This window comes from Mustelus asterias, chromosome 2, assembly GCF_964213995.1.
Source record: "Mustelus asterias chromosome 2, sMusAst1.hap1.1, whole genome shotgun sequence".
Classification (NCBI taxonomy): domain Eukaryota; kingdom Metazoa; phylum Chordata; class Chondrichthyes; order Carcharhiniformes; family Triakidae; genus Mustelus; species Mustelus asterias.
The window spans coordinates 139,860,179-139,887,992 of record NC_135802.1 but is presented as its reverse complement, the minus strand read 5'-3'; the positions used below and the strand labels follow the sequence as shown (position 1 = coordinate 139,887,992).

General features: G+C 41.3%; 1 protein-coding gene across 1 annotated transcript in view; it reads left to right on the top strand.

Annotated features, from left to right (window-relative positions):
• The window catches only part of stt3b (STT3 oligosaccharyltransferase complex catalytic subunit B), a 113,043-nt gene extending 85,229 nt beyond the window's left edge, over positions 1 to 27,814 (top strand). The window contains exons 7-16 of the mRNA XM_078242159.1: positions 1,695 to 1,841; positions 6,348 to 6,396; positions 7,498 to 7,652; positions 10,388 to 10,599; positions 14,011 to 14,198; positions 19,248 to 19,419; positions 22,272 to 22,445; positions 22,552 to 22,665; positions 25,790 to 26,002; positions 26,484 to 27,814. Of these exons, the coding sequence (XP_078098285.1) occupies positions 1,695 to 1,841; positions 6,348 to 6,396; positions 7,498 to 7,652; positions 10,388 to 10,599; positions 14,011 to 14,198; positions 19,248 to 19,419; positions 22,272 to 22,445; positions 22,552 to 22,665; positions 25,790 to 26,002; positions 26,484 to 26,567 (1,508 nt within the window). The 3' untranslated portion in view covers positions 26,568 to 27,814. The remainder of the gene's footprint in view (positions 1 to 1,694; positions 1,842 to 6,347; positions 6,397 to 7,497; positions 7,653 to 10,387; positions 10,600 to 14,010; positions 14,199 to 19,247; positions 19,420 to 22,271; positions 22,446 to 22,551; positions 22,666 to 25,789; positions 26,003 to 26,483) is intronic.

Sequence of the window (27,814 nt, the reverse complement as noted above, 5' to 3'; positions counted from 1 at the left end):
TAAACTGCACATAATGCTCCAGGTATGGTCTCACCAGAATCCTGTGCAGCTTGTCAGCAGTCTCCAGTTGAAAGGCTGAGAATAGTGGAGTGCTGCATGTTGGGCCCTGTAGCAAGAGTATTCTCATACTCCATTCCTTTGTAATAAAGGCCAGCCTGCCATTTATCCCCTGAACATCACCATTTACAAGTTTCACGCCTTTTAAAAAAATATTCTGTTCTGGCATTCTTATGATCAAAATGAGTAACCTCACGTTTCCCTAAATTATAATCCATCAGGCATCTTATTGCCCACTCATTTAACTTGACAATATCCCTTTGCAACTTCAATGTCCTCACAATTTACATTTTCACCTAGCTTTGTATCATTGGGAAACTTAGATACGTTGCTCTCAGACTCTTTTGTCTAGGTCATTTAGATTGTAAACAGCTAAGGTCCCAGCACTGATCCTTGTGACCACTCCACTAGTCAACTCCTACTAACTTGAGGATATGACATAATTGGGACAACAAAATGCTTTTGAATGTACCCATTTTAAGGACTGTCACTGCCTTCAAACCTTTTTCATTTCTCCCCTTTAAAAGTAACTAAACTAATGTTAAAATGTTTATTTTAGGCCTGAATGTTTTAATGGCTGCTTGAGCCTAAAACTTTCCTATTTAGTACTTTCACTCATTAGAAATGAACAATAAATGTTCAATTCTGGCAGCATCTGTAAAGAGAGAAAAGAGCTGACATTTCGAGTCCAGATGACCCTTTGTCAAAGGTTTGACAAAGGTCATCTGGATTTGAAGCATCAGCTCTTTTCTCTCCTTACAGATGCTGCCAGACCTGAGATTTCCCAGCATTTTCTCTTTTGGTTTCAGATTCCAGCATCCGCAGTAATTTGCTTTTATGTTCAGTAGTGAATATAAAACATGTTGATCACAAGTGAAACAAATTTACTACCAAATTTTAAAATTTATTGATAAACCTTTTGACGGCTTTTAATAAAGTTAATAGAAATCATCATAGAAACCCTACAATGCAGAAGGAGGCCATTCGGCCCATCGAGTCTGCACCGACCACAATCCCACCCAGGCCCTACCTCCACATATTTTACCCACTAATCCCTCTAACCTACGCATCCCAGGACTTTAAGGAGTAATTTTTTTTTTAACCTGGCCAATTAACCTAACCCGCACATCTTTGGACTGTGGGAGGAAACCGGAGCACCCGGAGGAAACCCACGCAGACACGAGGAGAATGTGCAAACTCCACACAGACAGTGACCCAAGCCAGGAATCGTACCCGGGACCCTGGAGCTGTGAAGCAGCAGTGCTAACCACTGTGCTACCGTGCCGCCCCTTTTTTTTTATTATTATTTTTTAAAATAGGTTTATTTAACCAAAGTTTAGTTGCCATGTAACTTAGTTTTCCACTAACAAGATGAGGGAGCATTCCCCTTTACCCACTATGAAACCTTGTATCGTGGTAACTTTGAATGTCCAAAATGTTTAATTGCCTCGAATAGCCAAACGTTTTTAAAAGAACCTTGTTTTTGATCAGATTTAATTAGTAATCATTGTGAAATATTTCCCGAATGGACTAATTAAACAATTTTGTTGAATTTTGAACTTATCTGTACTTACTTATCTGTACTTATTAATTAGGGGAATGCAAATCGTTTTAACTTCTCTTTCTGTTTCTATCAGGTGTATTTGCCCTGATGCAAGCATATGCCTTTTTGCAGTATTTGAGAGACAGGCTGACGAAGCAGGAGTTCCAGACTCTGTTTTTCTTGGGGGTGTCTCTTGCTGCTGGAGTGGTGTTTCTGAGTGTTATTTACTTAACTTATACTGGTGAGTCTAACACACTGTCACTTTATCATCTTTTCTTCCCCCCTCCAATTATGATTGCAGGATCTGGCACCCAAATAGGCTCCATTATCAAAACCAGAAACTAAATTGCAATACTTGCTTGTATATCTGGTGCAGCATGGCATTCCTTAGACATATTCACGTTGCCTAATCCAAGGACTGCCTCATCATTGTCAAAATAAGATACTGTACATGTGTGTTCTTTGTGATCTCTTCCTGAGTGTGCAGGATCCAGTTCCATGGCTGTCTGATAGCTTCAACTTAAAAACAACTAGATCAAATATAATAGGTTGAGGGGAAGTGAAAAGGAAAATTAAAATAGGACCGGCAAGCAGCGTATGAGAATAGGATGGTAGTTGACACAAAAAGGAACTCAAAATCTTTGACCAGCATGTAAATAGTAAGAGGTGGAATGGGTCCTATTTCCTAGATATGGGGGAGGTGCCAGAAAATTGGAGAGCGGCAAATGTGATGCCCTTATTCAAGAAAGGGTGCAAGTTCAATCCTATCAACCATAGGCTAATTAGTCTAGCATCAGTTGTTGGTAAGGTTCTGGAATCCTTATCAGGGAAAAGAATCAACAGGCTTTTGTAGAGGTTTGAGTAGATTTAGGAGAAATGCTCAGATTTGTAAAAGACAGATTGTGCTTGACTAATCTAATTTTGGATGAAATATATCGTTGAAGGTTGATGAAGGGGATGCGGTGGATGTTGTCTATGTGGATTTCAAGAAAGTGCTCGACTAGGTGCCACATGAAAGATTGGTTAACAAAACTGAGTCCGATACTCTGTGTTGTGTTTAGTTCTGGTCATCACATTTTCAGAAGGATGCGAATGTCCTTTGAGGGTGCAGAGGAAATTTACCAGAATGGTTCCAGGGATGGAGGGTTTTAACACAAGGTTAGGTTGAAAAACCAGGGATTGTTCTCCTTGGAGCAAAGGAGTTTGAGAAGAGTTTTGATAGAGGTGTATGAGATTACGACAGATAAAGGTAGACCAGGAAAACATCTTCACATTCTGATGGTACAAGGACTAAGGATTTAAGATTTTGGGTTAGAGATGCAGGGGAATGAGGGGAAGAATTTTTTAATGCAGTGAGTTATAATGAGCTGGAACTCGCTGGCCACAATGGTGAATGTGGAAACAATCAGTGATTTCAAAAGGAAAGATGGACACTTGAAGGGAATAAACTTCCAGGATTACAGTGACCGAATGGAGGAGTGATTGATCGGATCATTCCAATTGATTGGATTGCTCCATGGGGCTGGGGCATGACATGAACTTGATGGGCCAAGTGGCCTCTTTCTGTGCTGTAAATGCTCTGACATACAGAAGTAGAATTGCAATTGAGAGGATAGTGTAATAACTAGCATCTTTAGATTTTAGGAGAGAAGAAGAAAATGTGGTTTTAAGAATAGCTGTTTAGAGAGGTTTACTTTTATACCGTGTGATTATTACATTTGATTTATCATTTAGCAAATGTTGCAGCTTCAAATAGTGAAATAGTGGTGGCAATGTGAAGAATGTAGCAGTAAACAAATCAAACTTGTATTAGTATTGGGGTTTCTGGGAAAAGAAATCTAGTTGCTGAGACTGTTTAAAATTTTTCAGGATCTGTAGACAGTTGGAGAGACAAAGACTGATTAGGGACAGTCAGCATGGCCTTGTGAATAGAAAATCATGTATTACGAATTTGATTGAGCTTTTTGAAGGGGTAACCAAGAAGGTAGATGAGGGCAATGCAGTTGACGTTGTCTACATGGACTTTAGCAAGGCCTTTGACAAGGTACCACAAGGTAGGTTGTTGTACAAGGTTAAATCTCACGGGACTCAGGGTGAGGTAGGCAATTGGATACAAAATTGGCTTAATGACAGAAGACAAGAGGATAGTTGTAGAGGGTTGTTTTTAAAACTGGAGGTCTGTGACCAGTGGTGTGCCTCAGGGATCGGTGCTGGGTCCACTGTTATTTATCATTTAAAATAATGATTTGGATGAGAATTTAGGAGGCATGGTTAGTACGTTTGCAGATGACACCAAGGTTGGTGGCATAGTGAACAAGGAAGGTGGTCATTTAGGATTGCAACAGGATCTTGATCAATTGGGCCAGTGCGTTGATGAATGGCAGATGGAGTTTAATTTGGATAAATGCAAGGTGGTGCATTTTGGTAGATCGAACCAGGACAGGACTTCAGTTAATTGTAGGGTGTTGGGGAAAGTTAAAGAACAAAGAGAGCTCGGGATACAGGTTCACAGCTCCTTGAAAGTGGAGCCATAGGTGGACAGGGTGATGAAGAAGGCATTCGGCATGCTGGGTTTCATTAGTCAGAACATTGAATACAGGAGTTGGGATGTCTTGTTGAAGTTGTACAAGACATTGGTAAGGCCACACTTGGAATACTGTGTACAGTTCTGGTCATCCTATTATAGAAAGGATATTATTAAACTTGGAAGAGTGCAGAAAAGATTTACTAGGATGCTACCAGGGCTTGATGGTTTGAGTTATAAGGAGAGGCTGGATAAACTGGGACTTTTTTCCCTGGAGCATAGAAGACTTGGGGGTGATCTTATAGAGGGTCTATAAAATAATGAGGGGCATAGATGAGGTAGATATTCAACATCTTTTCCCAACGGTAGGAGAGTCTAAAACTAGAGGGCATAGATTTAAGGGGAGAGATACAAAAGGGGCAATTTTGAGTGTGTCTGGAACGAGCTGTCCGAGGCAGTAGAGGCGGGTAAAATTTTGTCTTTAAAAAGCATTTAGACAATCACATGGCTAAGATTAGGATAGAGGGATATGGGCCAAACGCGAGCAATTGGGATGAGCTTGATGGTTAAAAACTGGGTGGTATGGACAAGTTGGGCCGAAGGGCCTGTTTCCATGCTGTAAACCTCTATAACTCAACTTTGGTCTTTACTGAGTCACCTCCCTCATGGCTAATATAGATACTCTTGAAAATTCATGCCTCCTCACTGAGTAGGTTATTCTTGTATGCAAGCTTGGATCCCAGATCTCAAAAGTAAGTATTTAATGGCAATTCTGAGACCTGGGTTTCCCAAGTTGCTAGAGCTGATCAAGTCACACTTCTTAATTATGAAAAGATGGCTTGAGAATGGTGCCAGTCTTTTTAAATGTAGAGACGTATTGAAGAAAACAGATGCAGAAAAGGTAAAAACTGGCCTCAAATAAATAAATATCTCCTCTTGGAGTCAATCATACAATCCCGACAGTGCAGAAGAGGCCATTCAGCCCATTAAGTCTACACCAGCTCTGACGGAGTGTCTTACCCAAGCCCTCTTCCCCCGCCCTATCCCTGAAACCCCACACATTTACCATGGGTAGTCTATCTAACCTACAGACCTTTGGACTGAGAGGAAACCAGAGCACCCGGAGGAAACCCACGTAGATACTGGGAGAACGTGCAAACTCCACACTCACCCAAGGCCAGAATCGAACTTGGGGCCCCTGGTGTTGTGAGGCAGCAGTGCTAACCACTGTACCACCTCAAAGATATGTAGAATATTTTTCTGGATGCTGAACTGATTAATTTTGGAAAAAGCTGAATAAATTTCTGGAAGTATCTCAACTACTTGATGTCTCCAGCATGTTGCAGCCAATGAAGTACTTTTGAAGTGTAGTCACACTTGTAGGAAACGTGACCACCCAGCAAACTCCCACAAACAGCAATGTGATAATGACCAATTTACCTGTGTGATGTTGGCTGAGAGAAATTTTGGCCAGGTCACCAAGGATAATTTCCCTGCTCTGCTCTTCAAAATAGTACATTTGGAATCTTTCACATCCATCCCAGCAGGCAGATGGGGTCTTGATTTAAAGGTCTCATCTGAAAGAGGCACCTTTGACAGTGCAGCACTCCAACAGTACTGCGCAGGAGTGGTGACCTGGAATGAGACTTGAATTTGAAATTTTGTGACTCAGAGGCAAGATTGTTATCAACTTCGCCATGGTTGATACTGATATTAGTCTTGGTAAGACATCATGAGAGATGGTTCCTTCCAAGCTGAGGACAAGGAAGCTTGTCTGAAGGCGGTTGAATAACAGAAATGGAGGCATAGGTGAATATTGTGCAGTTTCAGAAAGTTATTTGAAATTTAATCGGGAAGTGAAATATGCAAAACTTATGGTGGTGTGGTCTGTCGTCATGTAAATTTTGCATATGTGGAAAGATTTAGCTGTTGCCCGTTCTATGCTTGGTTTGGCTTGAGTAAAGATATAATGCTAGGAGAATCTTGTACAGCTGCATTTGTATCCCTTTTGCTAGTCATGATAAATGGTTAGAGTTGCAGATTTCTTTGGTCTGTGTTGTATTCCAGAACACAGTGAATTCTATAATGGTGTCTTAATTTTTCTGTTGAAATGTATGATGAATTTGCAATTGCCTGATTGCATAGATGTTTTTAGATTAAATTTTAAGTGCATGTTTATCAAATGTTTGCATTTAGTAAATGTCGCAACTCCTTTTCTTCCAGGCTATATTGCACCGTGGAGTGGGAGATTTTATTCACTCTGGGATACAGGGTAAGATGTTTAAGACCATGATTTTTGTTTGGTGGGGTGAGTGAAAAAGAAAGAATTGTATTTGTTGGCTTCGAATAGTTCATGAATGCAAGGATGTGCTCTAACAATTTTGAAATTACTCCAGTTCAGTGATCAACAATCTAAGGTACCAAATAGTTTGGTTGTTTCCCAAGATATTGTTAGGTTCTTGAAAAAATTGAGATTTGATGTTTGCAATCATGTTGATGCACTTGCATTGCAAGTAGGGAAAACTAATTTACTTGGCATGCAATTGAAGAATAAACTGTCTTTTATACTGTTCCAATAGTTAATGTTCAAACTCCTTGTTGCTTTTATTGCTGGAGGTGCTGTTGAGATTATAGCAATCAAAATCTATTTTTTCAATACCATAAAATTTTTTAGTACCACTCCGTGACCTTTAAGTCTAAGTAAACCTATTTCGGTTCATCTCTCTGGGCTATTCACTTAGATGGTTGTTTCAATTGATAGCTGCCGACATTAGATTTTCTAAACTGACCAGAGGGGGATGCACCCTGCCCTCTTGATGGAACACTTAGTCAGTGGTGCATGTGTCTGTTATTCATAGGAAGGGTGTGCTCATTTTTTTCTTTTCAGTAGAGGGACTGGCAATACCATCACCTAGAATTTTCATAATTATTTTGTTTTTATTATAGTGGTGAATAGGGAACTTGAACCAGCATGATTGGGGATTAAATTCTCTGTCTGCCATTCTCCTTCAACAGTGGACAGGATTGGAAACGTGGTGTAGAATTTTCATGAAACTGGAGGTAGTTTTTAGCTGTAAGAAATCCATGCTCTAGTGTTCAACAGTGTTGACAAAAGTGCAGTAACTCTGGGGGTCAGAAGCGGAGTAGTCAGGATAAGTATCAGACATGATACAAGTTCAAAAAGCCCTTCCCAGCTATAAGTGGTGTGGTTTGCAATTGGACTCAAACTGGAAACTTGATAACAGAATACACAGACTGCAAATACATCCTACCTATCCACTTTGTGTGCATTGATGTTGTAGGATCCTGTTCATTTTCTCCATACAGATGTGATGTAACATGTACAAGCTGATCTTCATGATTTGTTCTGTAGATACGCAAAAATACACATTCCCATCATTGCCTCTGTGTCTGAACATCAACCTACAACATGGGTTTCCTTCTTCTTTGACCTTCATATATTGGTCTGCACTTTCCCAGCCGGCCTATGGTTCTGCATCAAAAACATCAATGACGAAAGAGTATTTGGTAAGGAAACATGCCAATAATCAAATCTATTTTAGATCTCCACAGTTTAAAAGAGAACTTGTTGAAAATACTACAAAGTCGAACTTGCACTTCAACCTTACAAGACTTTCTAACAGTGGAGTTTATAATTAATTTAAGTTTAAGAATTGTTTTTATATACCTGTAAAGTAGTAGAAAACTGTTTGTGAGGATGGAGAATTGAGTAGAGAAAGCTTTGTCACATCAGAAAATTTTGCCGGTAATGAGAAACTGGAGAGCCAACTTCCTGTTACTATTTCTTGTGTAGTCACTAGGAATGTTATGGAAGCAGCAGGATTTGGAGGCTATGCGAATGGGCAAACGTTTGGCAGATAAAACAAAATACAATGTGGAGAAATGTGAGGTTACCCACTTGGGTAGGAAAAACAGAAATATGGAGTATATCTTAAATGGTGAGCGATTGGGAAGCGCTGAGCTTCAAAGCGACTTGGGTGGTGACCTTGTTCGTGAGTTACTGAAAGCTGACATGCAGGTACAGCAAGCAACTAAGAAGGCAAATGATACGTTGGCTGTTATTACAAGAGAATTTGAGTATAGGAGTAAAGATGCCTTACTACAATTATATAGAGCCTTGGTGATGCACCTGGAATATAGTTATGTGCAGTTTTGGTCTCAAAGAAAGATATTCTTGCCATAGAGGAAGTGTAACAAAGGTTCACTAAATTCATTTCTGGCTTGGAGAGTGTGTCCTATGAGGAAAGATTAAATAGACTGGGCCTTTATTCTCTGGGGGGGTTTTTTTGAAGATTGAAATGTGATCTCATTCAAATATGCAAAATTCTTACAGGGATGAGCACAGTAGATGCAGAAGGATGTTTCCCTTGGATGGGGGATGTAGAGAGACCACCTCAGAATCAAAGGCAGGCTATTTGGGACAGTGATGATGATGAGGAGGAATTTCTTCACCCGAGGGTGATGAATATTTGGAACTTTCCACTCCAGAGTTCTGTGGGGGGCCCGGTGGTTTGAGCATGGTCAAGACTGCAATTGATAAGACTTCTGCACGGTTAAAAACAGCAAGGGGTATGGGAACAGTGCAGGAAAATGGTGTTAGAAGATCAGCCACGATCTTGGTGAATGACGGAATGGGCTGGAAGAGCTGAATGTCCTATTCTTTCTGTTTCGTACATTCTGAAAGGGGTTCTGATTTGTTGGCAGGTCAACTCCGGTAGAGTTGCTGCCTTGGAGATTGGCTGTTCAAGCTCCCCATCATCCTTACCTGGTCTTGAACATATTCCTTTTGTTTGAGAATGAGTCCCTGCATGTGAATGCATATTGCTTCTAGCAAGGGTAAATGAACCACATTAAGAGCTTGCCTGACTATCTTAAATTGGTTTTAGTGTAGTGTATTCAGGATTGCTTAAGTGCTGCCCAATTGTGGAATCACAACTAACTGCAAGTTTTAAGATTCAGGAGTTACAGATTACCTATAAAACAGTCCTCACTTGCGTCAACTCACTTGCTTCCTCCACTGTGGCCTGTTTGTTCACATGCCTCTTCACACAGTGCTTCCACCCTGATTCCTTCCTTTTCCAGCTCCTGGCCTTGTCCCCCTCCCAGCCCCTCCACCCACACCATCTGACCAACTCAGGAGCTTGGGGAATCTATTGTTCCCATTGCTTCCTCAATAGCAATATCTCAGCCGATCAGAGTTGACTTGCCAACCAGTAGGCAGCACCCTTTTCTGCTGTAGCATAAATTGTTGCAATTGTTTAAAATTTGGCACACCTGCATGTGTCCTGATGGGTGCAAGATGGAAAGCTTTGGCAGCATGTCTCCCTTTTGAGCAATATTCAAGTTTTGTACTCCCAAGTGACTGGGTTAAATCAAATATTCAAGCTCCTGCAGATTGAGAATTCAAATTGCTGTATTGCCAATTTGAGCTCTCAAATGATCATTTAACAAGCGAGGTTTTGTCCCTGTATGTGCACATAAAGTGAGGAAGATAAGTTTATACAATCTGTTATTTTTCTGCAACCGTTTAAATTTGATTAAAATAGGCCATTAGTTCAAGGGAAAGGTCAACTGGCTGCTTTGGAAATGTTAATGTGCTTTTAAAGTTGTGTTAGAAATCTGAAAGCAATACATTTTACTGATCGGTTCTGGATTAAATACTGTCAACGGATCATCTGGCTAGGGTGTACTGTTTTCTGGTTAGGTAACAGACCTGTGTCTAAAAACAGGAGGAAAGATACAGAGAAGCAAAGAGCATGCTCGTAAATTAATTCCATCGTTCTTTGGTGTTTTAAAAAAATACTTATGAAAACTGCCAGTGAATTTATCTAATGAGATGATTTTGACATCAAGGAGCATATACTTCTCCAAATCACAATAGGGTTGTTGTAGAACAATGATTAAGGATCCTATATATTGAGCATTATGTTTCTTGAGCTTTTGTTTTGAGTTCTGATTTGTTAAAATTAGTGAGAAATATTATTGTCGCCATTTTAATTCTGACTCTAAATGTGTGCATTTTGGGAAATGTCAGTTGTACACTTAGTACAGATATACACTGCAAACTGTCTGTATGAATCCAAACTGTCGATTGCAGCTCAAGTAATGTGTACAAAGCATACTGGTTGCCAGAATGGTTGGATTTCAGATAACTGATTCTGGAAGATGGGGCTTTTATTTCTGTTTTATTTCTGTTTGTAATTTGAGCATAACCTGATACCCATGATCTGAACTCTCCACAGTTGCCCTTTATGCAATCAGTGCTGTGTACTTTGCCGGAGTCATGGTACGTCTGATGCTGACTCTCACTCCAGTTGTCTGCATGCTTTCTGCCATTGCTTTCTCCAATGTCTTTGAACACTACCTGGGTGATGACACACAGAGGGAAAGTCCACCTGTTGAGGACAGCAGTGATGAGGACGACAAGAGGAATTCGGGGAACCTCTATGACAAGGTAAAGCATTTAAACACAGCAATAGAGTTTTCTCCACAAAGATGAGTTAAGAATTGTTATTGCATTGCTGGTGGACATGAGCTTTCTGTCTACTAATCAAAAAATGGTTCCCCATCATTGTGGATGTGAGTCAAAACCTCCAACCCACAAATGGAAGGAAATGAAATTTGATAGCATCACCCAAAGACACGGCACGGTAGCGCAGTGGTTAGCACTGCTGCTTCACAGCTCCAGGGTCCCAGGTTCGATTCCCGGCTCGGGTCACTGTCTGTGTGGAGTTTGCACATTCTCCTTGTGTCTGCGTGGGTTTCCTCCAGGTGCTCCGGTTTCCTCCCACAGTCCAAAGATGTGCGGGTTAGGTTGATTGGCCAGGTTAAAAATTGCCCCATAGAATCCTAAGATGCGTAGGTTAGAGGGATTAGCGGGTAAATATGTGGGGGTAGGGCCTGGGTGGGATTGTGGTTGGTGCAGACTCGATGGGCCGAATGGCCTCCTTCTGCACTGTAGGGTTTCTATGACTTCTATGGTTTCTATGACAATCATGTGGACTAAAGGCCAATTGCAGCAGTACATTGCTGGAGAACTAATATTTATTACTTCAATAGAAGGACCACAAGTGAGACGCTACTTCTGATGTGCATTGAAACTTCTCTGAAGCTTAGGTTTTTAGAAGTAGATTTTTGGTTTCTTTTTTATTTGACGATGAGTCTTTTTATTATTAAAAAATGAGTCATTTTATGTAGAATTAATGTATTAGGAACAGTTGTTAGAGTGGTACCTGGGTGGCCACAGCTCTTCATTCTTCCCTTTGAAAAATAATGGATTGTGCCTTAGCGATGGCTTGTGGTGCAGAATTCTGTATTCTTAACCACCCTCCATATAAGGTAATTTTTTTCTTTTCCCTTTTAATTATCTTGTGGCCATCATAAAATGTGTGCTGCCTTGTTACAACTCATTGTGATCTGGAAGACCTCTGCCATGCCATCACTTAATCTTTTCCTGTGGGTACAAAATCCTAACAAGGCAAGTTCGTAACTTACCCTTATCTCAAGTAATATCCTATTGAATCTGCATGCACTTTTCCTGTTGCTTTCACATTATCTCGTATGAGGGACCATTTAAAATTGTACATTGTTTCAACTGTGGCCGAACTAAAATGGTACAGAACTTCAACATTAGCTCCATGCTGATGTATCTTATATTCCTAGATACAGTTCTCAAATATTTTGTTTACCTTTTTGTGGCTTGACCTGCTTGGACTAGCCCCTTTTTAAACTTTGACATTGAAATCCCTTTTCTTCTCAACTCCATCTAAAGCATTTTCATTTAAGATCCGTCTCAATAATTTGAAGCTTTAGCAAGTTTATCTGTGGTTCTTCTGGTCATTTACAGTTTTCACAAATGACTACATCAATCATGCATGTTCTGCCCACGTGAAATTGCTCTAATTATTATTCATCCATTTTACTTACATGGCCTTGCAGATTCAAGTCTACTTTGATTGCCAAATTTGTTCTGTCTCCTTGAGCAAAGTCTCTCTGTGTTGGCCTCTCAGTTTTGACCTCTGGTATCTATAAATTGTGAGCATTTCTTTCTCATTTAAAAGTTTCAGCTTATAGTAACTGCTGATTGTTGCTAATAAATCCTGAGCAAAACTCTCTTTTCTCCTCTTGACATCCAAAATGACTTCAATGGTGAAATGGTAATACAAAGAACGATACAGCACAGGAACAGGCCCTTCGGCCCTCCAAGCCTGCGCCGCTCATGTCCCCAACTAGATCATTTGTTTGTATCCCTCTGTTCCCGGTCTGTTCATGTGGCTATCTAGATAAGTCTTAAACGATCCCAGCGTGTCCGCCTCAATCACCTTGCTTGGCAGTGCATTCCAGGCCCCCACCACCCTCTGTGTAAAATACATCCCCCTGACATCTGTGTTGAACCTTGCCCCCTCACCTTGAACCCGTGACCCCTTGTGTTCGTCACCTCCGACCTGGGAAAAAGCTTCCCACTGTTAACCCTATCTATGCCCTTCATAATTTTATACACCTCTATTAGGTCGCCCCTCATCCTCCGTCTTTCCAGGGAGAACAACCCCAGTTTACCCAATCTCTCCCCATAGCTAAGACCCTCCATACCAGGCAACATCCTGGTAAACCTTTTCTGTACTCTCTCCAAAGCCTCCACGCCCTTCTGGTAGTGTGGCGACCAGAACTGGACGCAGTATTCCAAATGTGGCCTAACCATCGTTCTATACAGCTGCAACATCATATGCCAACTTTTATATTCTATGCCCCGTCCAATAAAGGCAAGCATACCATATGCCTTCTTGACCACCCTCTCCACCTGTGCTGCCACCTTTAAGGATCTGTGGACTTGTACTCCCAGGTCCCTCTGTGTGTCTATACTCCTGATGGTTCTGCCATTTACTGTATAGCTCCCCCTTACATTAGATCTACCGAAATGCATCACTTCGCATTTATCTGGATTAAATTCCATCTGCCATTTCTCCACCCAATGTTCCAGCCTATCTATATCCTGCTGTATTCTCTGACAATGTTCATCACTATCCGCAACTCCAGCAATCTTTGTGTCGTCCGCAAACTTACTAATCACACCAGCTACATCTTCCTCCAAATCATTTATATATATCACAAACAGCAAAGGTCCCAGTACAGAGCCCTGCGGAACACCACTAGTCACAGACCTCCAACCGGAAAAAGACCCCTCCACTGTTACCCTCTGTCTTCTATGGCTAAGCCAGTTCTCCACCCATCTAGCTAGCTCACCTATTATCCTGAGAGATTTAACCTTTGGCACCAGCCTGCCATGAGGGACCTTGTCAAACGCTTTACTAAAATCCATATAGACGACATCCACAGCCCTTCCCTCATCAATCGTTTTTGTCACCGCCTCAAAAAACTCAACCAAATTTGTGAGGCACGACCTCACTCGTACAAAACCATGCTGTCTATCGCTAATGAGATTATTCAGTTCTAAATGCGCATATATCCTATCTCTAAGAATCTTCTCCAACAATTTCCCTACCACGGATGTCAAGTTCACCGGCCTATAATCACCCAGGTTATCCTTGCTACCCTTCTTGAATAACGGGACCACATTTGCTATCCTCCAATCCTCTGGGACCTCACCTGTGTCCAGCGAAGAGACAAAGATTTCTGTTAGAGGCCCAGCAATTTCATCTCCTGCCTCCCTGAGGAGTCTAGGATAGATGCCTTCTGGCCCTGGGGATTTGTCTGTCTTAATGTTTCCTTAAAAAACCTAAAAATGGCAGAGTGGAAGCTGTTTTGCCTCCTATCACAGGATATGGGGATATTGTGCAGGGTATTTTTGTTAAAACTCAGATGTTTGACAGAAAAGATTCTAATGGTTGTTTCTCACTGATTGTCATAGGCAGGCAAGGTGCGAAAACATGTGTCTGAACAGGAAAAGACTGAAGAGGGACTTGGTCCAAATATCAAAAGTATTGTTACCATGCTAATGTTGATGTTGCTGATGATGTTTGCTGTACATTGCACCTGGGTGACAAGTAATGCATACTCCAGCCCGAGTGTGGTCCTCGCATCTTACAATCATGATGGGTAAGAAATTTATATATCTCTTTTCAACTCTTCTGTTAATTGGGGTACTGTTATTTTACTGTGATTATTTTCTTGGTGATATTTTGGATGGGGGTGCAATCAATATTTAGTTTGTCATCTTTACTTGTACCACTAGAAATGAGTACAGTGTCTCAAATTCAGCTATCTGAACTGAAACAAGCCACTTACCACCCTTCCAACCTTTCAGTTTAATTGGTTTTGCAAATCACTGGGCAAGGGCAACACTACTAACATGAAATGGTCAAGGCAGATCAAAGCTCGCTTACTAATAGTTTCAGGTCAATTTATCTGCTCAAAACAAGAGATGGCACTGCCAGGATCAAAAACTACGAGATCAGGTATAGTATGGACGAGACAGAAGCAAAGATTGCCTCCCTCTGCTCTATCAACAGCTCACCTTAATCCACAGCAGTATCCTACTGTAACAGCGTGACTTTGCTGTTTCTTTTCATCACTACCCTTATGGCCTTAAAGTCAATCTAAAAGTAAGTAGTGCTGAATGATTGTCCATTTTGTTTAGGCTCATTCTCGCGTTAGAATAGATTAAAATGCACTCACGTAATTAGCATCAGAGCACTGGAGATAGCAACAGGCTTAATGAACCTTTAGAAAACACTAGTTTGGTTTCAATTGGAGCATTTTGTGCCATTATGGGCACCACACTTTGGGAAGGATGTGAATGCTTCAGAGAGGGTGCTGAAAAGATTTACAAGAATAGCTCCAGGGATAAGAACTTCAATTACTTGGATAGATTTGTAAAGTTGGGACTGTTCTCCATAGAAAAAGGAGAGAAGAGATTTGACGGGGTCCAGACAGAGTCGATAGGGCCTTTGGTGGAATGGTTGAGAACCAGAGGACACTGGCAAAAGAACCAAAGGTGGCAATGGGAAAACTTTTAGCGCAGCGAGTAGTTAGGATCTGCAGTGCATTGCCTGAAAGGGTGATGAAGGCAGATTCTATTGTGGCTTTCAAAAGGGAATTGGATAAACAGCTGTTCAGAAATGGCCGCCTTCTGTGCTATAGCCATTCTGTGATTGGCAATCATTGCAGTGTAGTGAAAAGCATTAGCACCATCAAGCAAACAGAAATTACAGGAAGAACTCCAGCAGCTGAACAACATTTATTAAGCTGTTCCATCTCCTGGGAGGCCATATTATTGGAAATATGCCCACTTTTAAAGAAAAACAATGATCACCTTCTAGGAATCTATGTGAAGAGATGTTAATAGATACATGACAAAGTCCCCCATTTATGGTAGTTTCTTTAAGATTTAGTGGAAGAGTAACAATGAAAATACATAAATTATTAACATTTGCAGTAGAATAGAATCAGTCGTTTAAATGAGATTGGGAAAAGGGGCTGAAATAGTTATCTCAATCCACAGTACTGCTGTTTTAAATCGATTGAGCCTTTGTGCACTTTGTTCAGTCTGTTGGGTTCTTAAACTAAAATAGTAGATCTTGACAGTCTTTAGTCCCTAATCGCAAAATCAATAAATTGCATTGATAGCATTTTGAAGTTTTGAAAAAAACAATTCCTAGGCATTTCATGGGGATTTAATCAGGTAAAAATGAACACCAAACTAAAGCAACATTAGCACCAGAAACTAAAAGCCTGGTTGAATAGGAAGGTCTTAAAGATAGAGAGGCTGAGGGGTTTAGGAAAGAATTCCAGGAAGTGGACCCAGATGACTGAAGGCACAAGTGCAATGGAACCTATGTAGGACTTCAAGGACGTGTTTGATAGTTAGAAACAAGTTGCTGTGGGATAGAACGTGGGCAGCTGAGTTATGGATGAGCTGAAGTTTATACTGTAGAAAATGGGAGTCAATTCCTGAGATTTTAAAAACATAAATGAGAGTTTCAGTTGCAACTAGGAAGCATCAATGTTAGTGTTCTTTGTGAAGGTGAGAGTATGGGATTGGAGAATCAACATGTTTGGATAAGATGAGAGGTTGAGCAATTTGATTCAACTGGCAAAAGTGGTCAACATGGGGGATAGAATCTGTCAATTTGCCAGCACTGATTTTTTTTTTAAACAAGCCAGTGACGACAGTGATTGGAAAGGGAGTCATTTATACTGTCAACTTGCATGTGGCACAGGAAGAAAGAATTTCTGAATAGAAATGTCGGTGAAGTATAGTTGCAATTTCTTTCTGCCAGGGCAATCCAATAGACCATAAAGCAGCAACCTGGGATACACTGGTTCCAAATTAATACAAGATAGACTACCTTAACTGCCAATTGACCAAATATCATTGTATTGCTAAACATCATACTTAAGTCAACAAGAATATTGGGAAGGCTGATTTCCATTGACGTCATGGATGTTAATCTCAGGAGAGACTCAACAATCTCCAATGAAAACATGATGTTCAAATTCTGGGCAAATATATTTCTAAATGTTAAAGTTCAAATTCAGTAAGAATAAGCCAAGAAGCTGTGTGGCCTCATGTGGAAAGTACTGTGGGCTCTACAGTACATAACTACAAGTTTTGCATCATTAAAAGCAAAGAGGATTAACAGATAGTATTCAAAGATCATCAAAATCATGAAACCTAGCTTTGGGAGTCACCCCAATCTTTGAGTTCCATGGATTTGAAGTTCCCACTAGAATATAACTAGTTCTAAAAGGGGGGCAGGCCATGCATAGATAGGTCATGAGAGTTTTATTCCAAGGAGATGGTAAATCATTCTAAATCTATCTATACCAATTATGCCACTAAGTGATTAAATATCAATGCACATTTTAAAACCCAATGTCAGTACATATTGAATTATACTTTAAATCTCTACTAGTGGAAATCTTGAAATATAGAGTCAAAAAGATTGTGATGTCAAGAAATTGGAAACAGTTCACCGATAGCATGTGCGCACAAATACGTACAGGTAGTGTCTCAAAACCGGCAATCTTGGGGCTGAGTCCGCTCTGGATTTCTGACCTTGTGGTGTTCAGGTCACTAGACCATTCAAAGCTCAGGAAAAAGACAAGCGTGCGAAGCCGGTAACTAGTCGACACGTCACTAGTATGCAGCACCTAGCCCAACAAGCCAGTTTACTCGACTACTAACAATAAAAATACATGGCAGCTTTAAAAAATCCAGTGACATTGGAACACAGGAATTAGAGATGAAGAGAGACGAAATCCATCAAATTCACCTTCTAGCATCCTGGTAATCGCACGATATAATCATAAATGTTGTTGATTAATCCTGGCAATCAATGTCTAACTGTCTCTCAATCAGCTGATAACATACCCAGAAATGAATGTTTGCTTAGCCCTGAAGTCAGTTTGTGTAGCAACGACTTGTCATTTTGAATCTTTGCCCGGAAAGACACATCAGCAGGCATCAAAATATGCAATTATACAAACTAATAATCTGTAGTATGTAGGATAAACAGAGATTGCAGGAAAGGCTCAACACATTAGGCAGCATCTGTGTAGAGGAAAACAGAATTAACCTTTTCAGGTCATTGACTTTGACCTTTCATCAGAACAACTAAACCATTTTGATGAAGTTCTGCAGTCCTGCCACATCTAGTTAGGAATGGTGCTGGTCATTTAAACCAATAACAGGACGAGGAGGCCCCATCAGTATCCCAACTGTCAATTATTGAGGAGCGCAGTACATCAGTGCAAAAGGCAAAGATGTAGCATTAGCAATCCTTTAACCAGCAATGCCAAATAGATGATTTATCTCTTCCTCCATCGAAGGTCCCCAGTATCACAGATGCCAGTCTTAGAAACATAGAAAAACTACAGCACAATACAGGCCCTTCAGCCCACAAAGTTGTGCCGAACATGTCCCTACCTTAGCGATTACTAGGCTTACCTATAATCCTCTATCTTACTAAGTTCCATGTACTTATCTAAAAGTCTCTTAAAAGACCCTATCGAATCCGCCTCCACCACCGTTGCTGGCAGCCCATTCCACATACCCACCACCCTCTGAGTGAAAAACTTACCTCTGACATCTCCTCTGTACCTACTCTCCAGCACCTTAAACCTGTGTCCTCTTGTGGCAACCATTTCAGCCCTAGGAAAAAGCCTCTGACTGTCCACTCGATCAATACCTCTCAACATCTTATACACCTCTATCAGCCAACTTGTTTTACTCTCCACGATACTGCAAAGGCTGTGAGTCCTGACAACATCCTGGCAATAGGACTGTAGACTCTGCAACTCTGCACCCCAAGCCAAACTGTTCCAGTACACCTACAACATTGGCATCTACCTGACAATGTGAAAAATTGCCCAGGATGTCCTATCCGCAAAAAGCTGGACAGATCCAATTACCATCCAATCAGCCACACCTTAATCACGAGCAGAGGGATGGAAGGTGTCGCCAACATTGGCCTCCACCGCCTAGGAAGGGCACAAGCAGCAGATGCATGGAAATACTACCACCTGCAAGGTCCCCTTAAAGCCACACTCCGTCCTGACTTGGGACTATATTGCCATTCCTTCACTGTCACTGAATCAAAATCCTCGAACTCCCTTCCGATCAGCATTGAGTGCAGCTGTACCACATAGAATCCTACAGCGCAGAATGAGGCCATTCAGCCCACCAAGTCTGCACTGACCACAATCCCACCCAGGCCCTATCCCCATAACCCCATGCATTTACCCTAGCTAGTCCCCCTAATACTAAGGGGCAATTTAACATGGCTAAACCACCTAACCTGCACATCTTTGGACTGTGGGAGGAAACCAGAGCACCCGGAAGAAACCCACGCAGACACTGGGAGAATGTGCAAACTCCACACAGACAGTGACCCAAACCGGGAATCGAACCCGGGTCCCTGTGAGGCAGTAATGCTAACCACTGTGCCGCCCCAGTATTTTGTATTTCCCTCAGTACTGCATTGGAGTATCATCATAGATTTTTGCCCCACTGTGCCACAGTTCAAGAAGGTGGAGGGCAATTGGGGATGGGCAATAAATGTTGACCTTACCAGCGAAGCCCACATCCCGTGAAATAACAAAAGTAAAATAATTTTGATATTAACAGTTTCAACTTTTTTAAAGCACACGCAATATCCTTGATGACTTCCGCGAGGCATATTATTGGCTGCGACAAAATACAGATGAACATGTTCGAGTGATGTCTTGGTGGGATTATGGGTATCAGATTGCAGGAATGGCAAATCGGACAACTCTGGTGGATAACAATACGTGGAACAACAGCCATATTGCACTGGTAAGCAAACTGAGCAGTGACCGTTTGACTCCATATTCAAATTTAAAAACAGAAGTGAATCACTTGCTCATCAGGCAGTAACCAATTTTGCAAAAGTAGATCAGACACTTTTTCATCTCTCAGGCCTGGCTTTTGTTACCTTATATGGGTGGTGGTGTTAATGTTTTGAGCAGAGAGTTGCACAAGAATTGTCTGGAATTACTGGCTCCACAAACCTCATGACATTTCACATACACATTAGTGTCAGCACTTCTGCCTTGATTTGTTTTGTTCCAAAACTCTCCTGTTTTGGTGCAATAAACAGTCCCAAGAGTGAGGAGGAATACCAAAACGATCAGCATCTTGTAGCACGTACCTTTTCTGCCATTTCATCAGTCAATCTCGCTCCTTCTGTACTCTACTACCTTCATAATTGCTACATTTCATGCCGCCTTCAAATATATGTTGAAAAGAGCAATAGTCCCAATACTGACCCGTGGCAGACAGTACTGTATACTTGTGGCAGTGTTCACAGAAGGTGTAACACCTGTCCCTTTACGTCTTCTATGCTTACCATCCAAGGTCCAAAACATTCATTCCAGGTTAAGCAGCATTTCACATGCATCTCTTTCAATTTGGTGTATTGCATTCACTGCTCCCAATGTGGTGTCCTCTATATCGGAGAGACCAAGCGTAGACTGGGTGATCGCTTTGCTGAGCACCTTCGGCCTGAGTGCAGTGAGGACCCTGACCTTCCGGTTGCTTGCTATTTTAACATACGATCCTGCTCCCATTCCCACATGTCTGTCCTTGGCCTGCTGCAATGTTCCAGTGAAGCTCAACACAAACTGGAGGAACAGCATCTCCTGTCCCGGCTAGGCACTTTACAGCCTTCCGGTCTTAACATTGAATTCAACAACTTCAGATGATTTGCTCTACCCCACCTTGGCCCCCTTTGTTTTCATTCTATTTTATTTAATTTTTTTACTGTTCTCTACCTTTTCTTTCTTTCTTGTCTTCCTTCATTTTGCTTCCCCCCCCCAACTCTTTCCCCCTACTTAATCCCCCTCCCCTACCTTTTCTCCCTCCTGCTTCCCCTACCTTTTCTCCCTCCCGCTTCCCCTTTTCTACATTCTACTTCTGTCCCATCCCTTCTCTCCACCCCCCCCCCCCCCCACACATCTTCGTCTGTCATGGCTTGCATCTTCTGTCATTTGGCCATTCACACCCTTTATTCTCTCTGTGGACGGCTATTGGCAGTCTTTTCCCCTGGTTTCTATGGCTATGACTCATCTTTCATTCCCCCTCACTGCAGTATAAATATCTCCCACTTTCTGTGCCTTTTAGCTTTGACAGAGAGTCATCTGGACTCAAAACGTCAGCTCTTTTCTCTCCTTACAGATGCTGCTTTTCCTTTTTGGAATACTGTGTACTACCCTCCCATCTGAAAAGTAACTGTTCATGACTACTCTACTTTCTGTCCCTTGGCCAATTTTTTAGCCGCTGTCCCTTTAGCCCCTTGGCAATCTGTTGCGCTAACCAGTTTATTATGTGGTATTTAATCAAATGCCTTTTGAAAGTTCATATGCTCAACATCAACCCTTTGTTATTTTATCAAATAACTTATTTACATTTGTCAGATGCGAATTTGTGTTTGTGAAGCCGGTTCTGGTTTTCATTTATTTGAAACTTGACAATGGTCTTTGTCTCAGATTATTGTCTGCAAACGTTGCCCCATCACCATGAGGCTTGTCTTTGCCAGGTTTATCCTCTTCCCCTTTTTTTTGGAACCGGGATATTAACCTTTGCAATCCTGAATTCTTCTGGCACCGCCTCTATAATTATGCAGGATTTGAAGATTATTGTTTATATAGTAAACTCTGGTTTCAGTCACTTCATAACATAAATAGGAGCAGGTGTATGCTGTAAGGCTCCTCAAGTTTGTTCTGCCATTCAATCTGATGATGGCTGAACTTTCATAACTCCATTTTCCCACCCTGTCCTTCAGCCCTTAACTCCCAAATATCTGTCGACTTCAGTCCTGAATAAGATCAGCTGAACCTCCATAGTCCTCTAGGGCAGAGAATTCCAATGATTTGCAACCATCTGAGTGAATAAATCTCTCACCTCAGTCCCGAGTGGCCAGTCTAACTCATGATTCTGAGACTATGACCGCTAGCTCTTCAGGCAGGGCAAATAACCTCTTCACATCTACTCTGTCAGGCCCATAACTTAATATATTTCAATCAGATCGCACCTCATTCTCTCAAAACTGCAGTGAAAAAGGCCCATTCCACCCAATCTCTTATAGGATAGGCCTACCATCCCAGGAATCAATCTAGTGAACCTTTATTGCACCCCCTTGAGTAAGGAGGCTGTAACTCAGGATATGCAACATGACTTTCTTACTCTAATACACCAACTCCCCTAGCAGTGAAGGTTAACATGCTATTTACCTTCCTAACTGCTTGCTGTACCTGTATATTAACTTTTTGTGACTCAAGTACAAGGACTCTCACCTTTTTATAAAAGATTAAAAATCCTTTTTTTCCATTTTCTTTCTACCAAAGTGGTTATAATACTCCACCTTCCATCCTCTTGTCCAGTAACTGAACAGTGGAAACAGGTCTGTCCACACAAGGATGGAGCACCATTGTGGGCTTCACTTTCCCACGCCTAGCAATGAATTGCAGACCAATGTTGGTAGAGGTCGAGTAGGCTGCTTGGCCTTTCTGAGCAGTCATGTCACTCAATGTGGAGATGAGGTGTAAATGACGGCTTCTGAAATATGAAAGTATAGATTTTTGGTCCGTTTTTTTCACTGTTCAGTCAGGTAATGGAATTCTGTAATATTGATTGCTTCTATCTTTCAGGTTGGAAAAGCGATGTCGTCCAATGAGAGTGCAGCCTACCAGATAATGCGCAGTCTGGATGTGGACTACGTGCTCATCATCTTTGGTGGAGTGATTGGTTATTCTGGTGATGACATCAACAAGTTCCTTTGGATGGTCAGAATAGCAGAAGGAGAGCATCCAAAGGACATCCGGGTAAAGTGATGCATTTTGGTTAAAGGCTCGTCAGACATTTATTAATGTATTTAAAAGTTGTCTTTATGCTGCCGGTGCTAATTAAGAACTGCGCTGTAACTCCTAGGAAAGTGACTACTTCACGCCACAAGGAGAGTTCCGTGTGGATAAGGCTGGCTCTCCAACTCTACTGAACTGTCTCATGTACAAAATGTCCTACTACAGATTTGGAGAGATGCAGGTAAGTGTGTAATGAGTCATTACTTGCGCAAAGCATTGAATATTTCTATGAAATTGTTTCATCCTTGTGAATGTAAATACAATTGGCTAGTGTAAAAGACCTCATTTAAACCAGTTGCACAGGATGAATATTCTCCTGAAACTCAGAAACATTGAAGTAATTAGATGAGTTTCAGATCAGTAAGGATGAGCTCATTGCTTCTTCGGGCACCTCTACATTTTTTTTTTGGTGCTTCTTGAGGTGAGAGAACCTTGCTGGGGAATAAAACACTTTTCATTTCAGACACTTAGTGTCAGCATCCAGCACTCCCAGATCAGAATAATGAGATGCAGAATTAAGTTCCTCTGCTTTGCCCCAACGATGTGTCTCGGTCCTAATCTTAGTGGAGCACTGTCTGTTGCTCCAGGGGTATTCCCTCATTAACCATCCTGTGCCTCGAAGCATAACTTCAGTCTTATTGTGCCGCTTGCCTTTTGCAAACAAACAAATGGGGTTAGGACTACACAAACACATTTCACATAAGAGCCTTTCAGACTTTCTTGAATGGAATTGGACAGTGATTTCTAAACTATTATGCCATTAGTCTTACTGATGTTTGAAAACCTAGTGTGCTAATTTAAATTATAAATGTGTGTAATGGCTGCAACACATCAAAAAGTATTCTCTTTATGACAACCCCCTCATCATATTTCTATCCCTCTTCAGTTCTGTAGAAGAGTCATGTGGACTCGATGTTAACTGTGTTTATCCCTCCACAGATGCTGCCAGACCTGCTGAGTTTATCCAGCATTTTCTGTTTTTGTTAACCCTGTATTTGATCCTTTTTAGTACCTCCAACCCCTATGGCATGCACCATCCCCTGGAGTCCACTTGGCTTATTGTAAGCACACCCACCCGAAGCTTAAATTAGGGGGTTCAAGCTCCCTTCAAGGGACTCGAGCATAATTTAGGCTGCAGTGCTGGGGATGCCGCTTTTCAGATGAGACATTGAGCCGAGACCCTGAATGTCTGCCTGCTTAGGTGAGCATAAAGGCACCATTTAATGAAAAATTAGGCATTTAACCTGGTATCCTGGCCAATGTTGATCCCTCAATTAGCATCAGTTGTGGTACACTCACTCAAGTTCTGGCTTCAGATCCAACTCCAGGATTCGAGCAGGATAATTGAGGTGTACACTCGAGTACAGGAATGAGGGAGTGATGCACTGACAAAGGTTCAATCTTTCAGTTGAAGCATTAAATTGAAAAATGGGGGTTTCAGCACCTTGGGTGGTTTAAAAGGTGCCATGGTACTATTTCAACGAAGATCAGGGAAGTTATCTGGGCTGTCGTGGTCAATATTTATTCCTCAGTCAGCATAAATAAAACAGTAGCTGATCATTACCATATTACTTTTGTGGGAGCTTGCTGTGTACAAATTGGCTGACACGTTTTCTACAACAGTGACTACACTTCAGAAATACTTCATTGACTCTAAAGATGTCTGATGGTCACTGTATAAATACAAGTATTTTTTTCAATCAGCATCTCGAAACAGATTATTTGATTATCAAATTGCTGTTTGTGGGGCCATGCTATTTAAAATGGGCAGATGTGATTGCTTAAGTAACAGTGACTGTACTTCGCAATGAATTGGCTCTTGTGTACTTTAGGATGGTGACATCCGACAGGAGCTGGAAGGAGAGTTAGTTGTAGGTAACAAGAGGTTCACTGAGAAATAGGATTTAAGGAACTCTTTGTAGATGAGTTATATAAAGGCAAAGAGCTTAGGGAAGAGAATTCTCAGCGTGATGGCTAAAGAATTTTATCATTGATCATGGAAAGCGAGATATATTCTGTCCAAGGTCAGAAGAGGACAGTATATGAGCTGGGATGCAGAGATAAGATTCCTTCTCAAAGATCTTGAAATTGATGCACGGGGACAACAGGTAGCCAGTAAGAACTGGAGGATGAATGGGCAAGGCTAACGTAATAGGAGAGGAAATGGGTGGTGTAGTTCTGATGGAGTCTTCAGTGTGAGCAGTGATATATATGTTCAGTGTTGGGTGACACGGTTAGCACTGCTGCCTCACAGCGCCAGGGACCTGGGTTTGATTCCAGTCTTGGGTGACTGTGTGGAATTTGCACATTCTCCCTGTATCTGCGTGGGTTTCCTCTGGGTGCTCCCCAGTCCAAATATGTGCAGGTTAGGTTGATTGGCCATGGTAAATTGCTCCTTAAGTTTCCCAAGATAGGGTGGGGTGGCGGGCCTGGGTAACTTACTATGTCAGAGAGTCGGTGCAGACTCAATGGGCCAAATGGCCGCCTCCTGCACTTGTAGGGATTCTATGATTCTAAAGTTTTAGTACCTTATTACATTTTATGAATCAATTTGGCTTCAACCAGTGCTCTTCTCACTGGAGTTAGTGAAGGGCAAAACTTGGCATGTCAGTGAATATACCATCTCAAAGTTGAATCCAGAAGGGATGAAAGAATGCATAAGATTTCTAGCTCCACATTATCACATACCTCACCGCAGCAGTGGTCTTGTGTTGGAGAAAATTGAGACTCATTCAGGACTTGATATGTGATCAAGAGGTAAAGCTGGATGCCATCAACATATATATGGAAGTTCATCAGCAAGGGACGGTATGCAGATGAAAACTAGGAGGGAAGTAGTTATAGAAGCTTCATTTCCATTGGGTATGTCTTGGGCACAAGAGGTGAATTGATTGTAAGACATATAATGGTGGAACTATGGAATGGGGTCAAGATGGAAAATTGGCAAAGGAGCATGGGATGGTTGACCAATTTGAGGACCATGGAGAGGTCAACAAGAATGAAGAGGGTTGGTACAGTGCAGTTGTAGTCATATGGTATATAGTTGATGGCTTTGGATAGTGAAATCTCAAATCTTGCTGGGTAGAGAACCAGAATGAAGGATTTTGAAGAGTGAAGGGAGAGATGGGTGGGAATTGGGCAGTGATGGGTTCAAGAAGCTTGGAGTGGAAGGTTTGATGTGGGGTAGTGGTTGAGCAGGATGGTGAGATTTGAGTTTGAGCGAATTTAATTTGTGTCTCGCTACCAACTGAGAAACAGTTTAGAAATATGGAAAGTAGCACTAAATTGTAATGCTTGTTTTGCAGCTGGATTTCAGAACACCACCAGGATTCGATCGCACTAGAAATGCTGAAATTGGTAACAAAGATATCAAGTTCAAACACCTTGAAGAAGCCTTCACCTCGGAGCACTGGCTAGTGAGGATTTACAAAGTCAAGAAGCTGGACAACAGAGAGAAACTTGACCATAAACCAAGAGTAACTAACATAGTGCCCAAACAGAAGTATTTATCAAAAAAGGTGGGATAGCCCTTTGAGGACAGAAAATTGTACATAACAAAGACTTGCTTTGGTCCCCCAAATGTTGCACTAAATTAATATGTTGCTGAATATTGTTTCGGGTTGTGAAGAAACCAAGCTAAAGGAAGTCTTAAAACGTTCAATGTCTAAATCCAACCTGCAGCTCAGTCTTTCATGGCAAGGGTCAACTGCCCAAGTATAACCAGACTTTTTTATTGGTTTGGTGCCCCTAGTCATTTGGTGTTTTAATAGTGGATTTTCCCAGCAAATCTCTTCCCTTCATACACTCACTCACCCCCCCCCCCCCCCCCCCCACCTTCTCTGCCAGCTCCCAACCCCCTCACCAAAGAAAAGGTCTGGAAAGATGAGGAAAAAGCCTTTATTTTCTAATGAATGTGCTAAACTAGTGTTAAATATTGGCAGTACTATGTATGAACATGAGAGCTGCACATTTGTAATACTGTCCGTCTTTATGCCCTAGACCTCTAAAAGAAAGCGTGGGTATGTGAAGAACAAACTGGCACTGAAGAAAGGCAAGCGATCCACCAACAGAAAGACCAACTAACTCATCTGCAAGCCCTGACAACAGGCAGTTGTCCTTATGACAACCAGTCTTTGCCTTTACCTACAATCGGATTCCACTGCAACACAGAGTTGCATCCATTGCTCAAGAGATTCAGACAGTGTCTGAGCCCCGTAAATCTATTGGTTGTTTATTGACACCTGTTTATAGAGCCATATTTGATTGTGTTGGCAAGGCAGACAGCTGCTGTCCAGGGGTAGCAGCAGAATTCTTATTGGTACATATTATCCATTATTTAAAATAGTTTTTTTAAAAAAAGAAAATGGGCTAACTGCACCAAAGAACCCTACTCTTCATTGTCACCAGCACACGTGTACTTGCCAACCACTTGTAAGTGGCAATAAAGAGTGCTTCACAATTTATTTTGGCTGGGGCATGATTCATTATCAGATGCTTGAGCGTTGATGAGGTAAATTAAATATATAGCACAGGATTTGTGCGGGATGGTTTGTCTAGCCCTGTATGGGCATAATTTGATTCTAGCACAGTCTGTTGAAGCAAAACATCTGCCTAAAGGACTAGTGTCTGTCAGTATCCTTATACCTTGATATTTCTTTCACTTTTTAAAAAAAAAAGGCAACAAGTTGGAAGAATTCTCTGATTTGGGATGGTGGGCGATTTAGAATTAGAGGGGCCAAGTGGATTGGCAAAATGTTTTGGACTGGAGACGACTGGCAGTTACACATGTGCTGTTTTGCTATCAGCTAGACTTAAACAAAAAAATAAGGAATTCCTCCTTATGCGTAGATACTTTTTTTGTACACGCTAATGCACCTTTCCCTTTGTGCTTTCTCCATATTCTTACCTTTTAAAGAACAATAAGTGTGAGCAAAAAGCTACTCATTTCATATGTAGGGTTGTAAAACATTTGGTTAGACAAGTTTCTTTTTCTAAAAAAAGTTATTTTGTGAACAATTCTCGAAGAATCAATGCACTATTAAAAAAATCTGAGGTGGGCAAATCTTTTCATTGGTGTTTTTCCCTTTTTGCGTTGTTTCCTTCCTGTTGAGAAAGCCCAGTCTTGATACAATCTTTTGAAAAGTTCCTTTACTGAGATGACCTGTGAATAATGAAGAATCTCAGATGATACATGCTCTCAAAATTTAGTTGATGTTCCTTTTTTTTTCCCCCGCAAAGGATTAACATTGTAATTTTCTATGTACGCAGCTCTTTCCAATGCAAAAAAAAAGCTGCTGAAACTATTGGTGTAAAAAAAAATTAAAAGAATA